The sequence below is a fragment of the Pituophis catenifer genome, unplaced genomic scaffold (assembly GCF_029215685.1).
Source record: "Pituophis catenifer annectens isolate HBS135680 unplaced genomic scaffold, rPitCat1.0.hap2 SCAF_6, whole genome shotgun sequence".
Classification (NCBI taxonomy): domain Eukaryota; kingdom Metazoa; phylum Chordata; class Lepidosauria; order Squamata; family Colubridae; genus Pituophis; species Pituophis catenifer.
Window position 1 is genome coordinate 30,834,276 of NW_027256886.1, and position 18,558 is coordinate 30,852,833.

The following is an 18,558-nucleotide window of genomic DNA, read 5'->3' on the forward strand; positions in this document are numbered from 1 at the left end:
GATCCCAGCTGAGTTCCCTGCAGCTCAGCTGGGATCGCCAGAAACCACGTAAAAGGAAAAAAGTTTTTTCCCTTTTACTCTGACCATCCCAGCTCTGACGATCCCAGCTGAGTTCCCTGCAACTCAGCTGGGATCGCCAGAAACCACGTAAAAGGAAAAAAGTTTTTTCCCTTTTACTCTGACGATCCCAGCTCTGACGATCCCAGCTGAGTTCCCTGCAACTCAGCTGGGATCGCCAGAAACCACGTAAAAGGAAAAAAGTTTTTTACCTTTTACTCTGAGGATCCCAGCTCTGACGATCCCAGCTGAGTTCCCTGCAACTCAGCTGGGATCGCCAGAAACCACGTAAAAGGAAAAAAGTTTTTTACCTTTTACTCTGAGGATCCCAGCTCTGACGATCCCAGCTGAGTTCCCTGCAACTCAGCTGGGATCGCCAGAAACCACGTAAAAGGAAAAAAGTTTTTTACCTTTTACTCTGAGGATCCCAGCTCTGACGATCCCAGCTGAGTTCCCTGCAACTCAGCTGGGATCGCCAGAACCATGGCTCTGACGGTCCCAGTTCTGACGGTCGATCCCATCCCAGCTGAGTTCCCTGCAACTCAGCTGGGATGGCCAGAGCCATGTAAAAGGGAAAAAGTTTTCCCCCTCCAGCTTGCTTACCTCAGCTGCTAGTCCCAACGCTTGCCTTGCTTTGCTTGCCTGAATCTATTCAGGCAAGCAAGCAACTCCCTGCCTGCAATCAAGCAAGGAGTTAGTTGTGGACTTCAACTCCCAGAATTCCTCAGCCAGCAAAGCAAAGCTGGCTGAGGAATTCTGGGAGTTGAAGTCTACAAATCTTAAAGTTGCCAAGGTTGGAGACCCCTGTTCTATTGGGTAAGTTTTTTTCCCCTTTGGGAGCTTTAAAAAAAATAGTCAATTGAGGTTTTTTTAGTTGTTCTTTTTTAGACCTAGGAAGTTTAGGAAGTTTTAAATTTAGCTTTCATATAAAAGTTGGTTTTTTGGACTTTTTGTGGCTGTGTGAGGTTCCTGCTTGTTGCAGGGGCCATTTTGGGTCTAGCACAGCTGCTTTTACATTGTGGGTGAGCCAGTTGTGTTGTGTTGTGTGTGTTTAGAGTGTGAAAGTTTTTTGGGGGGGCTTTTTGTGGCTGTGTGAGGTTCCTGCTTGTTACAGGGGCCATTTTGGGTCTAGCACAGCTGCTTTTACATTGTAGGTGAGCCAGTTGATGTTTTTTAATTTTTATTTGGTGTGCATTGGAAGAGGGGCAGTCTTATATGGCGAGTATAGCCCAAACCCTATATTTTAACAGGAAAAGTTGGGGGTCGTCTTATACGCCCAGTCGTCTTATACGCCGGAAAATACGGTAAGTACATTTGTTTTAGGTTTACTGCACTTTTGTAGAGGAGCTTGATAAATAAGTGTTAGCCACATGTTCTTAGGAAAAGATGTAGACACTTTAAGGAGCTGCTAACAGAAGCTACATGTATGCCCAAGCATGTTTTGTTAGTGCATTGTTTTCCTTCAGATCAAACTTATCATATATCTTGGCCTCCACTAGTAGGCATCTGTGGACCTATTTCTGAAGGGAGCCTCAAGAAATCTGATATCAACACTCCTATTGCTGAGCTGAATTCATGCTCCCTGTTCAAGGAACTGAATTCAACTGATAGCTTCTTTTAAAGAATCGGCAGGATATAACAATTTTTAAAAATATATAATGATTGTTTGGATACACTCTACAATGAAGCTTTAACCCAAAACATATTCATTTTAATTATTATTCTCTCTTGGTTCCTCCCTCTCCCAAGGAACACACACAGCTGTTTTACATTTTAGTCAGAACATAAGTCCTACTAGTCCAATATTGACAGCATTCAACAGCAATAGTTTTCCAGGATTCAAATAGCTTTATTTGGAAATACACCAAAGACTTTTTGTTCAATCTCTGTTTGTCTTTTCTATTCCATCACCATAAGAAAAAAAAATCAATTGATTGAACAGTACATACTATTTTCTGTTTTTTCTCCAATAGCTTGAACAGATGACATAGTTTGAACAATAATACGTTTTGGAAAATCAGACCATGATGTTGGCTTGCCATCCACAGTAATAATGTGACGTAGTAGAGGAATCTGAGAAACAATATACTATAGAGAAGAAACATATATAGTGCTTAGAATCTTCACAGTGCATAGACTTTTAAAAATCTGCTATATTAAGCTATAATCAGTTTAAGAGTAAGTAAACTATAATCAGCTTAAGATCAAGTAACATACATTAAAATATATAATCACATCTACTTCAGTGCATTCTACTGCTGACACCTTCTTTGATAGACATCTTTAAAAACATTTGGCAGCATATTATCTGTTTTGATATATAGCAGATTATTCAAAGATACATACTGGGTATCAGATTTTTGGCCCATGAAGCTAATATTCAAAAAAGATGTTAACAGTCCTTTTATGGGAAAATCCTCAGATATGACATGATTTTTCCATGCTTTGTTCCACTGGGTACAAACAGATAATAACCCATTTTGTCATTTTTAAAATTTACCAGCCTTTCCCTCCTTTCCATTTTAAGTTGCTTACACTGTAGGAATGATTAATGGACATAACACAGCATTATAAGATAGCTGCTCAAAGTTGCCTGCACTCTTCCTTTGCATGTAAGTTATACAGTATATATTATGAACATCAGGTCTATGCGGCACTTATGACGCAAAGGCAAAAAGATGCTTTGGACTACACAGGGTTGTTCATGTATAATCTCTTTGCCACTCCTTCAAGTAGCTGAATCTTTTCCAGGGATCACACAGCTGCCTTCTATAATTGCAGCACAACCCTGGAAAAATGGAATTAGATTTCAGGAGTTGCAGAGAGGTCCTAACAATAGCAGAGCACCTTTCTGCCTTCAACTCTGAAATGCTGTGCAGCCCTAGTTAATATGAAATGGCTATCAAGAACAATAGATAGGTACAGCATGCTGTGTCATTCATATAAACTGCACTGTACCAAGTAGAAATAACCCTTTTTAAAGAGGTAAATATACTTAAGTCATCTAGGAATGCAAAAGATTATGCTGACACATTTCAGTAGGCCCTTGTTTGCTCTAGGATACATATTTTTTTAAAAAAACACAATGGACTGGATTCATATAAACTGTTAAGCCATAAAATATAGTTTACAGAGTGTTGTTGGGTTTCTATATCATGCTAAATTAAAACAAAATAATTACATTATTCTTTAGCATGATACATAAACACATCTAAATATCAGAATTATTTAAGCATTAATTTAGGGACCACAGAAATTATTAATCAACTTTTCCTGCATATGAGCCATCCATGTTTTTGTATTTGTGTTATTTTATAAGAAAACAAAATCTCTAGAAAGCAGAAAAGAAGAAAGATGTTATATTATTATTTATTTAAGTTTTATGGCTTCCCACTCCAGAAGACTCTGGATGTTTTACAACAAATTTAAAATGTTCAAAAAGTTTAGTAAGAATACATAACAACCTGGAGTACAAAGCAATATAACAATAAAAAACACAAAACAACAGAATCCACAAACACTCTGACCCGACACCTAATAAGCCATAAGTAACATTTTCCTCCACAATATTAAAGGGATAAAAGAATTTGATATACCTGAGGACTATATTTACCTTCAATTTTGTTTCTATCAGTTCCTTGCTTGTAATAATGGTTGTCACCTCAGTTTCATTTAATCCATGCACTATTGCAGGACCTCCCAGAGTAGCATAAAGTGTGACAACTAGTGATAAAGGGGAAAGAAACAATACATTTCCTATTGCCAATATTCAGAATATATTAAACATGTATGACATAGTATAAATACGAACACAGTGTAACAGTGATTTAAATTCAATATTTTCAACTGCAAAAACTTTAGAAATTAGGAATTGAGTCCAAAATTTCCATTACTAAGGACGATAGTTAAGTGAATTCTGCCCCATATTATGACTTTTTTTTGCCACAGTTGTTAAATGAATCACTGCAGATACACTTAGTAAGAAGGTTGTTAAGTGTTTCTGGCTTCTGGCTTCATTACAGACATAAATCAAATACTATCTATAATGATGGAAACTATTATCTTTCTTATTGCACTATCAATTGCTTTGCCAATAGCACTACCAATGCAGGTCATCTCCAGACAACCATTCATTTATTTCCAAGAACATGGGTATAAAGAATGTTAGAAGAACAGTAGTTTTCAAAAGTCACTTGTTCTAGGGTAATGATAAAACTATTTACTTTGGAAACAAGGAGCTGGGGCAAAAAGTATATTCTCCAGCATATCGGGAAAGATCATCCAGGAGTGGGTAGTGCTCAGCTTCTCTTCTTGGAGACCGAGTCAAACTTTCTTGGCCACGCCTACTCCTGCCCGGGCGCTCCCCAGTTCGACTCGGTCTTCCACGAGTTGAGACTGAGAATAGAGACTCACCTATTTTTTGATTATTTTCTCGACGTTTTGGATCCTTTGTTTTTTCCGAGCGAGGCTCTGTGATCGTTCATGAGCGTTCTGGGGGATCTCCAGTCAACTGGATCCCAGCCGAGGTCCCTGCCGTTCCCGGGATTAGTGGAGGGGGCCTTGCCTGCTAACAGGCAGCCCCTGGCATTAGTCTGCTTCTGCAGAGAGGGACTCAGTCCCTACCTAGATTCGTCTAGGCACACTGTTTGAGGCCAGCGCTTTGGGCGCCTCTCGGGCCTTGGCAGGCGTGCTCATGAAGAGCCAGACTGCCCTACCCGCAGTACGCGGCTGGTGCGCTAGGCACCTTTTCGGCCGTGGCAGGAGTGCTCGCTAGGAGCCAGGCTGCATGACTTGCACTGAAACGGCAGACGCTTTTCGCGCCTTCCTAGCCGCGGCAGGAGAGCTCCAAGCCGGGCTTCCTATCATGCAATAATGTGGCCGGCGTGTCAGGTGCCCTCATCGCCGCAGCGGGAACGCTCCATAAGAGCTTGGTTGCCCGCTTCTCGGTTAGCGGCCAGCGCATTCAGGGTTGTCAATGGCCACGGCAGGAGTGCTCATGGCGAGCCGGGCTGCCCGAACTGCGGAGGAAGCGGCTAGCATGTTAGCGCCTTGTAGCCGCGGCAGAAGCGCTCATGAGGAACCAGGCTGCCCTATCTCACGATGGAATGGCAGAGGCACTACGCGCCTTTACAGCCGCAACGAATGTGCTCATGAAGAGCCAGGGGGCACGATCTCCGGATGCTGGCTGGAATGCTAAGCCTCATTACAGCTACAGCATGAGCTCACATACGAGGCGGACAGCCCAAACTCAGTATGGATTGGATGAAGGTAAGCCGCATTTCAGCTGCAACAGGCACGCTCCCGTAGCACAGGCGGCCCAAATAGCGGATTGAGGATTGCCGTTCCAGGCACCATTTCAGCCGGGGCAGGCTCGCCCTTATCGATCCAGGCGGCCCAACCTGTGGAGGAAAGGGCTGGCTTGATTGGCTCCTTTAGGGCTGAGGCAGGAGAGCCTTTAACGAGCCGGGCTGCACGATCCGCATGTAGAGGCTCGCGCGCTAGGCGCCACTTTTGCCGTGGCTTCAACTGTGAGCGGCTGGGGAGATAGGACTCCTCATAGCCATGGCAGGAGAGCCCTTCCGCAACGATGCCTATTGCTGGGGCCACTTAGTACTTTCTCTCAATGTCATCTCCCTTCGGCTTGGAGCAGGGAGCATTGGAGCTCTCACGGCTGTGACAGTAGTGCCCTTGGGGGCAGTCTGTCAGTTTCATTCCAACAGAAAGGGTCGCCTCGGTCTCTCTCCCCCGTCGGAAAGTTAACGGGGCTACGGCCTTAGACGGCGACGGGATTCTCCCTCAGCGCCCAATTGCCTCCAATAAATTGGCGGGAAGTGGAACGTCAGCCACACTAAAAGCCCTAGGCCGGTCTGCTTTATGTGTACCAGTTGCCAGTTACTCCAGCAGGACTTCTGTCAGCTTATCTAGCTCCCGATTGGCCGCAGTGACAGTGTTCGGGCAGTCCCGCCTTCCGACTGCTCCAAATGGCGGATAAATTGCTGCCTCAGACATAGTTTGGTGGCATTGGAGCCGTTTTCCTTTTCCAGTTCCAGGCGAGAGGGGGCAGCATTGCTTCTACATGGCCACTTACGACTGTTGCCTTCAGCATAAGAAGCAAGACTGCTTATCCAAGCAGGTTCAGGCAGTTATCCATCCTCCTCTGGCCCCATATTTATATATACTTTAACGCGATTTCTATTGTTTTGTAACACAGGCTATCCTGCGGTCCCCTGGTATCATTATGCTTGTTTCAGGAGAAGGTACACAAAACCTTCACGTGAGACCTTGGTTTTCTGCTCATGAAGGTTCAGGGCAACGTCATGGTTCCAGTTACCTCTTCAGAGGTCTCTTCTCCTGCTGTTCCAATGGGATTATACAGCACTGGAGTGCAGTGGTTTAGGGCCCTCAGATCCCTGGCTGTCCCATTTTCCCCTCTTAAATTGAGACCTGACTTCGCAGACTTCTATGCCTTCGGCTACGAAGACTATGCCTGGGGGTGGGGATCCTGATCCTGAGGGTCTGAAATTCTCTCCACCTCTAGAGGCATATGTTTACCCGGTTCCCGGGGAACTTTCTTGGAATCACATAAGATTATGCAGACCTCCAGTTTCCCTAGGGACCTCTCTCCTCTTGAGAGGGGCATAATGGTTCACTAGATAAGACATTGACTTCAGATGCTTGCTGACCGGGGGTTGGCATTTCGGGTCCCTAGTGCCCGGGTTACCTGCCGTTAAGTGAGACATTCATTAAATGACATTTTGCCCCATTTTACAACCTTTGTTGCCACGTTTTGTTAAGTGAAATCTGCAGTGGCTGAATATTAACCTGGTTGTTAAGTGATTCTGGCTTCCCTATTGACTTTGCTTGTCGGAAGGTCGCAGAAGGGGGATTCATGTGACTCCCGGGATGTTGCAATTGTCATATTTTGATCACCTGATCATGGGGATGCTGCAGCAGTCGTACGTGTGAAAATTGGTCATAATTGATATTTTTTTCCTTTCTTTTCTTTCAGTGCAGTTGTAAATTGAACGGTCACTAAACAAGGGCATGTGGATGGTTGCAGACAGGAAGTTAGGGACCTCCCTTGGTGGAAAGGTGTCTCCGTTCCATGCATCTTTGGCGTTGGTCGTGCTGGCCACATGGCTGTGGCGATGTCTTCGGTCACCGCTGGTGATTGGACTTGCCAACGGTGCTAACGCTACCACCTAGAGTTTGGGGGTGTTTCACACTTAGGTACGAGGAGGACCTTTACACCGGTTCAGGATCAAGATTCTGTGATCTGCTCTTATGTGGAATCTGTCAACCCAGATTTAAGATGTGGCCTCAAGGCCATTCGCCAGACAACCAGTACCGGGGTTGGTTTCCACGGAGGGTGAAGCTAGCCTCGGCTCTTACTCCACCGCTGGGGCCAAGAGTTCTTCCTCGGCCTGAGTTGGACGTTTTCTAGGTTGTGCCTGTCCTCGGTTTTTCTCTGGTAATACACAGCGCCCGATTGGTTTCTTCTGCAAGTCATAGGCAGCTCAGATATGGATAGTAACACTCTTAGGAATGATCTCAGTGAACACCAAGTGTCCATTTGGCGCTGGTCACACGGACACACCCATTGGTTGCTGCCCATTCACGCCTTGAGTTGGGGGACCATCTTATGGCCAGTGCAGACGGCCTTTTGAATTCTCCTCAGTGCCGGCCTGTTTTTCCTGGATTCTGGGCATGTGTCGGTGCAGTCGTTCGTTGTTCGGGTAAGGTCACGTCTGTCATTGGTCTCCTCCTTCGCCTAGTTGACGGTTCTCCCCTTGGATTGTAGTCGTCTAGGTGTCTTCCTTCCTCAGCCGATCTGGTCACGGCAGGTGGCCTGGACTCTGGCCGACAGCAGCTTCAACATAGGCTTCGGTGGCATGCCTGCCTCGGTGGCTCAGTAGTTGAGACACCTAGCTTGTTCTTAGGACATGTTGGTGGTTTGTCTTCTTCACCCCCCTGGTACAGATTTCCTGCTCTGGCAGGGGATTAGGCTGGATGAAGTCCAGGCGCTTCCCACCTCATTGACGGCCAATCTCTCTCAACATGACGAGGTGGGGATGTTGGTCCATTGCCTTCTGGTCCTTCCTCTCCTCCTCTTTTCCAGGCTGGTGACCTCTCGGGCGCGGCTTTGACCTCCTCGCTGGATAGGGGTACTTGGGAACCTGTCGAGGCCAGTTGTTTCCGTTTCCTGTCGAGAGTGCATTCAGGTGCGGATCTCCAGCATATCTGGGACAAACGCCTTCATCTTTTTATGGGAATAAAGTGGTTCCCTTTGCTTGCCTCACTATGTATGTGGTTACCGTATATTTGACGGTTGGTAGTTGATACCTGATTAGCTCCCGTCGGACTGCCGATTGACACCAGTCTTCGTCTTCGGTTTCTTCTTCACGTTGAGTCTTCCCTCGTTATCTCAGTCAGTCAGTAACCATTCTGGTGCCATGTGAATTGAGTAGACTGCTTTTCTTCGTCGCCATTTTGGTTGTGGCACGAGTTCGGCGGTACGGAATGTCAGTCCTTCCTGGGTACAGGCCTCGTTGGTCTCCTGCCAACATCGCTGTCAGTTCCCTTTGCCCTTGTTGGTCTACGGGTCCACGTTCCAACCTTCTGTGGCTATCCTCTATTCTTTGTCGACAGGGGTCCCTTTGGGCTCCTTCAGGGACCGCGCCTTGGGGTCCATGCGTTACCATCTCCCTGGCAGGGGAACAGCCGCCCATAGTATCCTTTCTGAAAGCGACCGCCAGGTTCATTTGGATCCTCGAGCTGGACACGGGGGCGGTGTTCCTTCTCTGAGTTGGTTCTGTTACCTCTCTGACTGTCCAGGAGGGCTTCTGATTGTTGTTGTTGTCCACCATGTTAGCTAGACTGTTCATCCCGATGGCCTGCCATTGGTATTTATTGTACTCCTTGGACCGGGAAGCGACTACAGCTAGCGTTCAGCCCAATGATCCCTACTGGGGCTCAAGGGCTGGTCACTTACAAATTGGCGGACGGCATATCCTGTGGCCTTTCAGGGATGTATCCATGTTCCTCAGCCTACCGGGAATGGGTCCCGGTTCATCACCTCTCCCGTCTGGAGTATCTTCATCATCCCATACCCTTGGGGGATTTCGGTCATGTTGTGTCCTTGTTCCTTCCAACCCTTTCTCTGGGCCGGCTGGTCTTGCCAGCTGGAACTGTGGCCACAATGGGTTGGGGGTTCTTTCCCCGTGGGGGATGGTGTTCCTCTCATTTCAGGTCTCCTCGGAAGCACCATGGAGAGTCAGTGGCCAGGGATGGTTGGTCCTCGAGGGAAGGGGCCTTGGCTTGTCAACAGAATTCCTGTTTCCTGTGCCCCCGGCCTTCCAGATTTCCTTTGGGACATAAAGTGGCTAGTGGCCCTGCTGTGCCGACTGCTTCTCCGCTGCTGCTGTAGGTCCCGAAGATTGGTACGGCGGTTTGGTCTCACTCCTTCCGACATTCCACTGTTATTGCGGATGTGGGCGGCCTCTCGCTGGCCCAACGTCGGTAGCGAGTAGTAGAGTTCGGACCAGACTGCTTCCCTCCCGTATGACTGACCGGCTTTGGTAAGTCCCACTCCTGGATGATCTTTCCCGATATGCTGGAGAATGGGCGTTGGTCCTACCTGATACGGCACTTCTCAGCATGAGGGGAAGATCATCCAGCCCCACCCTGATTGACCGTCTGGTCCTTAGTCCGGGGGAGGGGCTTCTGTTTTTCTGCAGGTGTGAGTCTCAACCTTGCTACGCCTTCGTCGAACTGAGGAGCGCCCGGGCAGGAGTAGGCGTGGCCAAAAAAGTTTGACTCGGTCTCCAAGAAGAGAAGCTGAGCACTACCCACTCCTGGATGATCTTCCCCTCATGCTGAGAAGTGGCGTATCAGGTAGGACCAACGCCCATTTTGTACAGAATACAATTCCAAATTGTTTCAAAGCACATTCACATTTCTTTAATTTGGTAAGAAAAAGTACAAAAATGTTAGTTTCCATGTGCTGCTTGTGCTTATTCCAGTGACCCCTATTATGAAACATAAGACTTTCCTAGCCAGCTCTCAGCAAGCTATAGCAAAAAAAAAAAAAAAAAAAAAAAAAAAACAACCAATCTCCTAAGTAACTGTATAAACACTGAAAAATGGTGATGAATGGACTAAAAATAATCAGTGGATAACAAAATCAAGTCCATGGCCCAGTGAAGTTATGGAACAAGAGGCAAGATAAGTTATATCAGTTGCAATCCAAATTTTTGAAGAGTCTGGTCTACTGAGTTGCTACTGCCCATAAGCCTTTTTATGCACACGTCACAAATAAAAGTAACAAGGAATTATACCTGTAAAAGCCATTAGGTTAATATTTGTTGCTTTCTAGCAGTGATTCAGGTTAAAAAGAAAACTAATGGAAAAGCTATGCATAGCATCAGAAGAGAGGTATTTAAGATTGCTTCCCAGTTGCGACAGCAAAATTTATTTTGCTCAATGTTGCTCTAAAGTTGTCTGCAGAAATATATAGTCAGGTTGGCCGTCAACAACTAAATGGATATCAATCTTGAAATTATAAGAATAAATGCAATTCTCAACTTTCTAGCACAACAGCGACCAAAAAAAATCATTGTTAAATCTTTTTTACCATGGTCATAAAGAAAGCCACCTATGATTATTAAATAAGATATTACGTGACTGCAACGTCAATGGGGAAGCCGACAGGTAGTAGTTGCAACCTTCTGTCGGCATCCCCGTTAACTTTACTTGTCAGAAGCCAACTTGGAATGTTACAAATAGTAATCATGTCACTGTAGGACATTGCAGCTGCATAAGTGCAAACCAGCTGCCGTATGCCTAGATGATGAGTACATGGGAACGCTGCAACAACTGTAAGAATAAGGGCCAGCTGTCAGTCACTTTTTTCAGTACCATCGTAACTTTGAATGGCCACTAAATGATGGTCACAAGTGAAGGACAACCTGTACATGTTTAAAAAGGAAATGGAGAGTGTGAATGCTATATTTCCATTTATTATAAGGTTTGACAATTTGCCTATCTTCAAAGAATAAAACAAATATTTTGTACAGTAACACAATTCTCAAACAAAATTCAGTACCAGGATCCAATCAGGCTTGAACCCCAGGACCAGAGCTTTTTCAATACCAATGCGTACATAATTCTCTCAAAATATCAAGGTAGGTTTAAAAATATGATACTATTTTTGTGTTATTTTATGCTAAAAATAAGCTAGGATTTAAAAAATTAGCAACTAAAAACATTGTAATAAGTAAATTTATTGTGCAAATTTAAATAAATTTTAATTCATTGTATTTCACTGGTCAACTCTGACTTTAAAAAGATGTCTACGTGAAAAGTGTACGGAAATGCTTCCATCTGCCAGCAAGTAAGTCAGCCAAGTTCATTAATTTGGGATCACCAAATGCTGCGTCATGCTGTGAGCTGAAGCACGTCTCAGGAACTTCAAATGTCCAGTTAAATACTATCTCTTTTGTTATCCTATTCAAATCATAATTGCAAACATTTCTATACCAGATGTTTCATTGTTTCAGTACATTATCACACTGTAAATAACCCTCTTTTTGAAAAGCTACATTTACTGAAGACAGAGAAACTTACCAAATTTTCTCTTAAGAAATATATAACATTATTAAAATACTTTGATTTCTTTCTTAGCTGTCATTTCCTTATTAACTCTCTTGAGGATTTTCTTTATAGCTGACACTGAGTCAACACAGTAACTTCCAATGTAACTCACTATACGGTCTGCAATGTCCCTGAACAAATATACTAGGCTAGTTCAAACACAATATTAATTTCCAAATAAAGGGAATAATTATGTTTCAATTCCTAACTTGTAATGAAATGTGTGGATGACCTTGGGGATAAGATCAAAGTTATGCTGCCTAGGAAACAATTTAATGGTCAGAGAAAGAAATTAAGGAAGGACTTACCCTGACAGTTCAAGCAGTTATAGATGGAGGTGGGAAATTTATACTTTCAGACTTGCAAGATTTTGTTAATGTAGCCTTACAATAAAGTGGAATTAGTTCATCTAGTTGTATTTCTTGTCTGATTTACCCGGGAGGACTGGCATAACTTCAGTTGTCTCTCCTGAGTCAAAATCCTAAGCAAACTAAGTATTTTTTTTATTCACATACTAGCTGGATGCCCATGCTTCGCTACAAAACTATTCTGTCTGGAACAGGTCAGAGTAAACAAGTCTTTTTCTTGTCTGTTTGAGATTACAAATTTACTGTAATCTCTGTCCATACTTCACAACTGACCTATTTAGATGGAGTTCTACTACAAAAATATTACTGTGGGTGAGAATGTTATTCTGTACTAAGATACATTACAATCAAACTACCTTATTCCTCTTTAATTCAACATGTGAAAAGTCCAATTTTTTGCTATTCAAACACAGATTAAATCAGTTTACTTAGTTAAACCACAGTTGCAACTACAAGCTTCTAAATTATAAGAACCTTCATAAACAAATTAAAAATACCATGTCCAGAGCTGAAAATTATGTGTTTATGTGTGTCTTTTACTCAAGCTTGACTCCAGGTGACTAACAGACAAATCCACACAGTTGTGTTGGAAATTCTTTTGGCTGAGAGAAAAACTAGCCCAAAATCACTCAGCTGGCTCCTGGGCTCCTGGGAGATCAGCATGTAGTTCAGTATCTTTCACCATTACACCAAACTATTCTCACAGTCAAATTACTATATTGTATCCTTATTCCAAATTAATCAGGATTTAGTAAATATTATTACCACAGAAGTGGGCAGAAGACTGCAGTCTTAAACCCTGTAGGACCCTGACAAAGAGAACAGCATTCCAGAAATGTATGGGAATAAGGGGGAAGTGGTATCTGTTTCTTCATAAATAAGGGGGAAGTGATATCTGTTTCTTGAGTTTCTTTTCAACTCAAAGACTCCTTTAAAGGCTTACTCTACTTTCCAGAATTCTTGATGCCATATAACCCAGTGCTGCTCCAAGGTTGCCTATCTCTTAATTAGATAATTGGAATGGAATGGAATGGAATGGAACTGGGATATTTCAATGATTATCATTCAACCAACCTCATTTTTCTCCTCATTATTATATTTTTTTTCTGCTTTCTTTATATAGTGCCAGATTCTGGAAGAACAGTAGATTAAAAACAAAAAGCTCTTTATTTTTCTTTTTGCTAAAAAATAATAATAATCAGAATTCAGAAAATAAATTGCAAAAAGGCTAACTAGATTTCCTTTATTTCCCTAAAAACTTATCTTCCTAAATAATAATAACTATGACTATTTGCCAGCAATGTTACAGATGCAGGCCAATCCTTCGATGGTATTCTAGGTAGGTTCAAACTATGACTCCCAGAATTCCCAGATGAGTATTTCTCCAAATTGTAGATTCTCTTTGAATGGCGGGATAATTAAGTTAAACAAGCATACACACAGAGGCACAGAAGAAAAACATCAAAGACTACTATACACATACTTACGTTGGAAGTTGTTCATGAAGCAAGCTTGTGCTACAATCATCCATTCTGCTCTAGTTTCACAGAAGATGGCAATGTTGGTCTTTGGTTTTTGGCCCAGCATTATTAATCCATCACCAAATGCTTTAGCTTTTTTAAAAACGTCATCATATGACAGCCAGTTATATTCTCCAAGTACCACCTGAAAAAAAATATCAACATTTTAAATGTAGAAACTACACACAGAGACACATACAAATATGTTCTGTAATTATGTATCCTGTGCCCCGTGCTCTTCTTCTTGCCTTTTAGTCATCCTCCTTTGTTTTTTCTTCTTTATCAATATTTAAATCTAGGGGGTAAAATTTACCTTTGTTGAAAATGCACCAGAAAGCAACTTATACAATTAAAACTGTTCATATAATTTATATTTATATATTTATATATATATATGAGCTAATCAATTGGACATCTCCTTATTTATCTTTTGAGTAAGATATTTTTGCCTTCCAACTATGAAATATGAAAATGATATATATTATCTATATGGACTGCTTAAAAACAGCAAATATTTAGTAACACTGCCAGTCCATTTCTAAAAGTGTAGCACGCTCTTCACTGACACAATCCAGCATACTATAGCTATATGATCCATAAGTTCTATTTGAGTTACATAATACAATTTTTATATATTTTAAATCTATTACACAGCCAGTTCTCTGTGCAGTTTTCTTCAGAAGATATATTGTACCTAACTGCAGTAAATAAAAGATAGAGAAAATCTCTAATTTTACTATTTGTTCAGATTTTTCTAATCTAGAAACGGTATGACCCTCGCCATTTCAATGTTGCCGTTTCAAAGAAATCAAAAAGGATGCATTATTAATAAAGGTAATTTAGATATAAAATTAAAAAGATTGTTCAATATTTAAGATTTAAACAGGTTATTTCAAATGTAAAAACTGATTACAAATTTGATTTTTAAACCACTTCTCGTTTTGGCATCTGTTTTTCAGCTAAGGAAACTAAGGCTACTGGACCGATTGCACAAGATAATTGCATTGCTGGTTTATATCCAGGCACAGCCCTTGTTATCTACCCTTTAAATTTGTTCTTCTTCTTTTAGTATCACAATACCAACTGAGAGAGAGGCAGCTAAGCATAACAGAGACAATCAGCTTTTAAATGTGGTATTTAGTATGTTGGTCTAATACATGCACGCACATGTATATACATATATAAAACAGCAATCCATTCTATACTCTTAAGGTTTTGAAAAGGATAAAGAGATAAACTGCGCCCTCTAGTGTGTGCTACTTGATATATCATTTAGATTTATAGTAATTGAATTAAATATCATTTAAGCAGTATTATTCATTTGCAAACAATAAACTTATTCACAGTAACATTTAAATTTACTGTCAGATCAATATATTGGCACAAAGTCCAATTTTATTCAGATAGCTTTGTTTTTAATCCATATCAGAAGCACATTGTTTTAAAATTCCTCAACACAATTTTAAAACCATTGAATCATAAAACTGGACATAATATATAAACATACAGTATGTTTATATGGAGCATTCTTCCTAATGAGGCACATCTGAAGCCTACTTTATTATCTTCCTTAAAGCAGAAAAATATGTTTTTATTCCTTCATAGACTTTCTCATGTATTGTTAACTTCTTAATTTTACATCTATTCTAACATATTAATTTTAATTTTAAAATTTATCTTAAAATTAGTTATAAAACATAAGTTAAACATAAAGCAAGCACAAGTTAGCTATAAAACGTTTTTTAATTAGTTACAAATGATAAGTTATAACTAACTTATTTTATAACTAACTTGTAAATAACTATAAAACATAAGTTATTTAACTAACTTGCTCACTAGGCTTTTTAATACTTTAGGCATGAAACCTGGCTTGGTGACTTTGCACCAGTTACTCTGTCTCAGCCCAGGCCACCTCACAGAGTTGTTGTTGTGGGGAAAATAGGCGGAAAGAGTATTAAGCATGTTTTCCACCTTGTTTTGTAAAAAATAAATGTAGTATAATAAATAATTAAACAAAACAAATAAAATGTACCCTTGTTTATATGGCTGTCTTAAATACTACCATTCAAAAGGAGACTCATCCTATTTCCAGAGCTTGTAAGATCTTTCTTGCTAAGGTTATTTCTCAGTTTATTTATGGTGTCCACATTTGCACATTTTAATACCTTAAAAGCTGCTGGCCAGTCCATGTTTATGAGTTATCATTGAAGCTTCAAATTGCATCAAAAAGGTACCTCACAATTTAGCACAGGTCCTGGTTTTATGGCGGCCAGAGCCTCTTTCATGAAATTCTATTTACTCTTTTTTCCTTGTGGGTCTGGTTCCACTAGTTTTCAGACTTCACCTTAAATCAGACTGGTTAATAAGAGCTAATAGCAAACTCACTGGGATGAATACACTATCCCCCACAGTTCCGCAGGGGCATTTTAAAACATATTCAGCAGCAATCCCCAGTGAGGGGATAGCTCTGTGGACTCTCTAAGACACATGCACCTATGCTGCTCTCTATAAAGGGCATCTCAGAAGAAATTCATCTATCCCATTTCCAGTCTTGAGAGTCCACACAAAAGGTAACAAAATATCAAATCCAAATCATACGAACCCAGGAATTCTTCAAGAACACAAAAGTTAAATTGTTGATACATATTTCTTTCTCAAATTGGTCTTAGTGCCAACAAACTGGAGCTAAGAAATGTGACATCAGTTTTTAAAAAAGGATTCACTGGGAATTCAGGGAGTTGCAGGTTGCTCAATTTAAAATCTGTTTCAGAAATTGGTAGAAAGGTAATCAAAGAAAAAAGGAAAATCAGCATTGATTTGGCAAAGGTAAATCCTGCCTCACTAACCTTCTATAGTTGTTTTAGAGTTTCAACAGGCCCATGGATAAAGTTGAACTGCAGAATAATGAGTTCCCAGGTCATAGAGAATAAAACTATAAATATTTCCCCCCTTCTCATAAAAAAAATAGACACTGTGTACCTTTTTAAAAACTTTTCCAGATGGCTGGATTTCATCTTCTTCTTGTAATATTTCCCTTGTCCCCAAGAGATTCTTGTCCTTAAATTTACTTCGAGCATATCTGAAAGCTTTATCAAGGGTATCGCATCCAGGATATAATACAGATGCTAAGCAATGCAAACTATTAACAGATCTATATGCACTTCCAGGTGTGCTGTTCACTGGTTTTGCTTTAATTTGCTTTGATTTGGTTATGATATATTTTGATCCAGAAAATAAATACCATGGAATAAAAGTTAAAAATGTGTATACCAAAACTCCAAAGTTTATAATATGAAGAAGAAGAGGATTAATATCATGCTTTAACTTCATTGTATCCATCTTTGAAGACTGTAACTTATTCAGAAGAACTTGACAAGTCCTATGTATCACATAAAAACCAATGAAGACCTGAAATAGGAACAAAGTATACTGTCACATAATAATAGCCCTAAGGGTTTAATAAAACAAATATATATATTATGAAGTGCAATTAAAAGGAAGACAAGGCAAAGCTGTTGTATTTTGTTCCATATTTACTTAATTAAGCTAACATGTCTGATACCCAATATCTCAACCTTTATTAGATATGAGAATTGACAGTATTTACTAAGCCTCAGGAGTTTCGTACTAGTTGTAAACTAGTTGACAATTCATGAATGAATTGGATAATTGGGATTAGGCAGTATCCTTACCTGCTTCCATCACATTAATATTCCTTCTCACTTGTTACTAGAAACCATTAATTGACAAACTATGATGAGCACAAAGGCTCCAAATAAGACCAATTCTGTTTGGAAGGAAAGATTAAATGATCTTATATTATGATCTGGTTTATTATTTTTGAAATCAACCTATATTGCTACTTTTTTTTTACAGTCCTCTAATGAAGATAAGAATATGTAGACCTTACGCATTATTTATATATAGAGAGAAAGTGAATATATAATTTTTTCTTCATCAATTAAATTTATATAAATTTTCTTAATGTAAATAATGAGAAAAGTTTCTAATCCTCAGATACAAAGCAACTGTATTTTTTACTGAATGGATTTTTTTCCTCAACTCTCCCCCCCCCCTTTGGCATTTTCTTAAGTTTCTTAGTTTTTTCTCCATTCATGTTACCAGAAATACAAGAACTGTATTTCAGATTCAGCAGCTTGGAATACAAAAAGTATTTCAGTGACTTAATTCATATATTGTTTAACCAATAATCATTGTTTTATTGAATGAATCACAGAAGTTGGGCTCATGCAAAATGTGTGAAATCACCTAATGTTATTCATCCAATAGTTAGCAAACCTCAGCTTAGCTTAATGTACAAATTACCGTATTTTTCTGAGTATTAAGACACACCTTTCCCCACCCCTAAAAGGGGGTGAAAATTTAGGTGCCTCTTATACACCGAATGTAGCCCCGCCCACCCACTGGCCCCCAACTTTGGCCTCTGCCTCGCAGCAGTTACCTTCTTACAAGCAAACAGCAAGAAAAAACAGTTCCTTTTAGCTTCAGCACAGTCTAAGTAGCACAAGTTGATTGGATCGGCCTCCCGACTCTCAGCTGATTTTCTCTCAGCTGTTTTGCGCAGGGCTCTGCTGCTTGGTGCAAAGAGGTAAATTGCTGGAGCAGATTTTTTTTCCCTTGTGCTAATCAAGCTATGTTAAAAACGAAAATGAAAGTAAAGCAGGCTGTTTGCTGTTTGCTGTTTGCTGCAAGGAGACAAAATTGCTCAAAGGCAGAGGCAGAGGCAGATTTCTTTTTCTTCTTTTCCTCACCAAAAAAGGTAGGTGCATCTTATACTCCGGTGCATCTTATACTCCGAAAAATACAGTAAATTGTTACATTCACCTGAAATCTTAATAAATTACTGCCTGGATCTATCCTGATTAAATTGTTCAACTTGCTTTTTTCTTTTTATACCTAGTTATGAGTCCATAATATATGCTACACAAAATTCCATGTCT

General features: G+C 40.7%; 1 protein-coding gene across 2 annotated transcripts in view; it reads right to left on the reverse strand.

The window, feature by feature from the left end:
- Positions 1-18,558, reverse strand: part of ACSL3 (acyl-CoA synthetase long chain family member 3) — a 43,974-nt gene that overhangs the window by 25,038 nt on the left and 378 nt on the right. The window contains exons 2-5 of one of the 2 annotated variants that reach the window (XM_070945211.1): positions 16,577-17,005; positions 13,565-13,742; positions 3,671-3,780; positions 2,007-2,145 (exon numbers count right to left, since the gene is read on the reverse strand). In XM_070945211.1, coding sequence (XP_070801312.1) covers positions 2,007-2,145; positions 3,671-3,780; positions 13,565-13,742; positions 16,577-16,936 — 787 coding nt within the window. In that variant the 5' untranslated portion in view covers positions 16,937-17,005. Of the gene's footprint in view, positions 1-2,006; positions 2,146-3,670; positions 3,781-13,564; positions 13,743-16,576; positions 17,006-18,558 lie in introns of those variants that run through there. The other variant, XM_070945210.1, reaches the window with a different exon arrangement.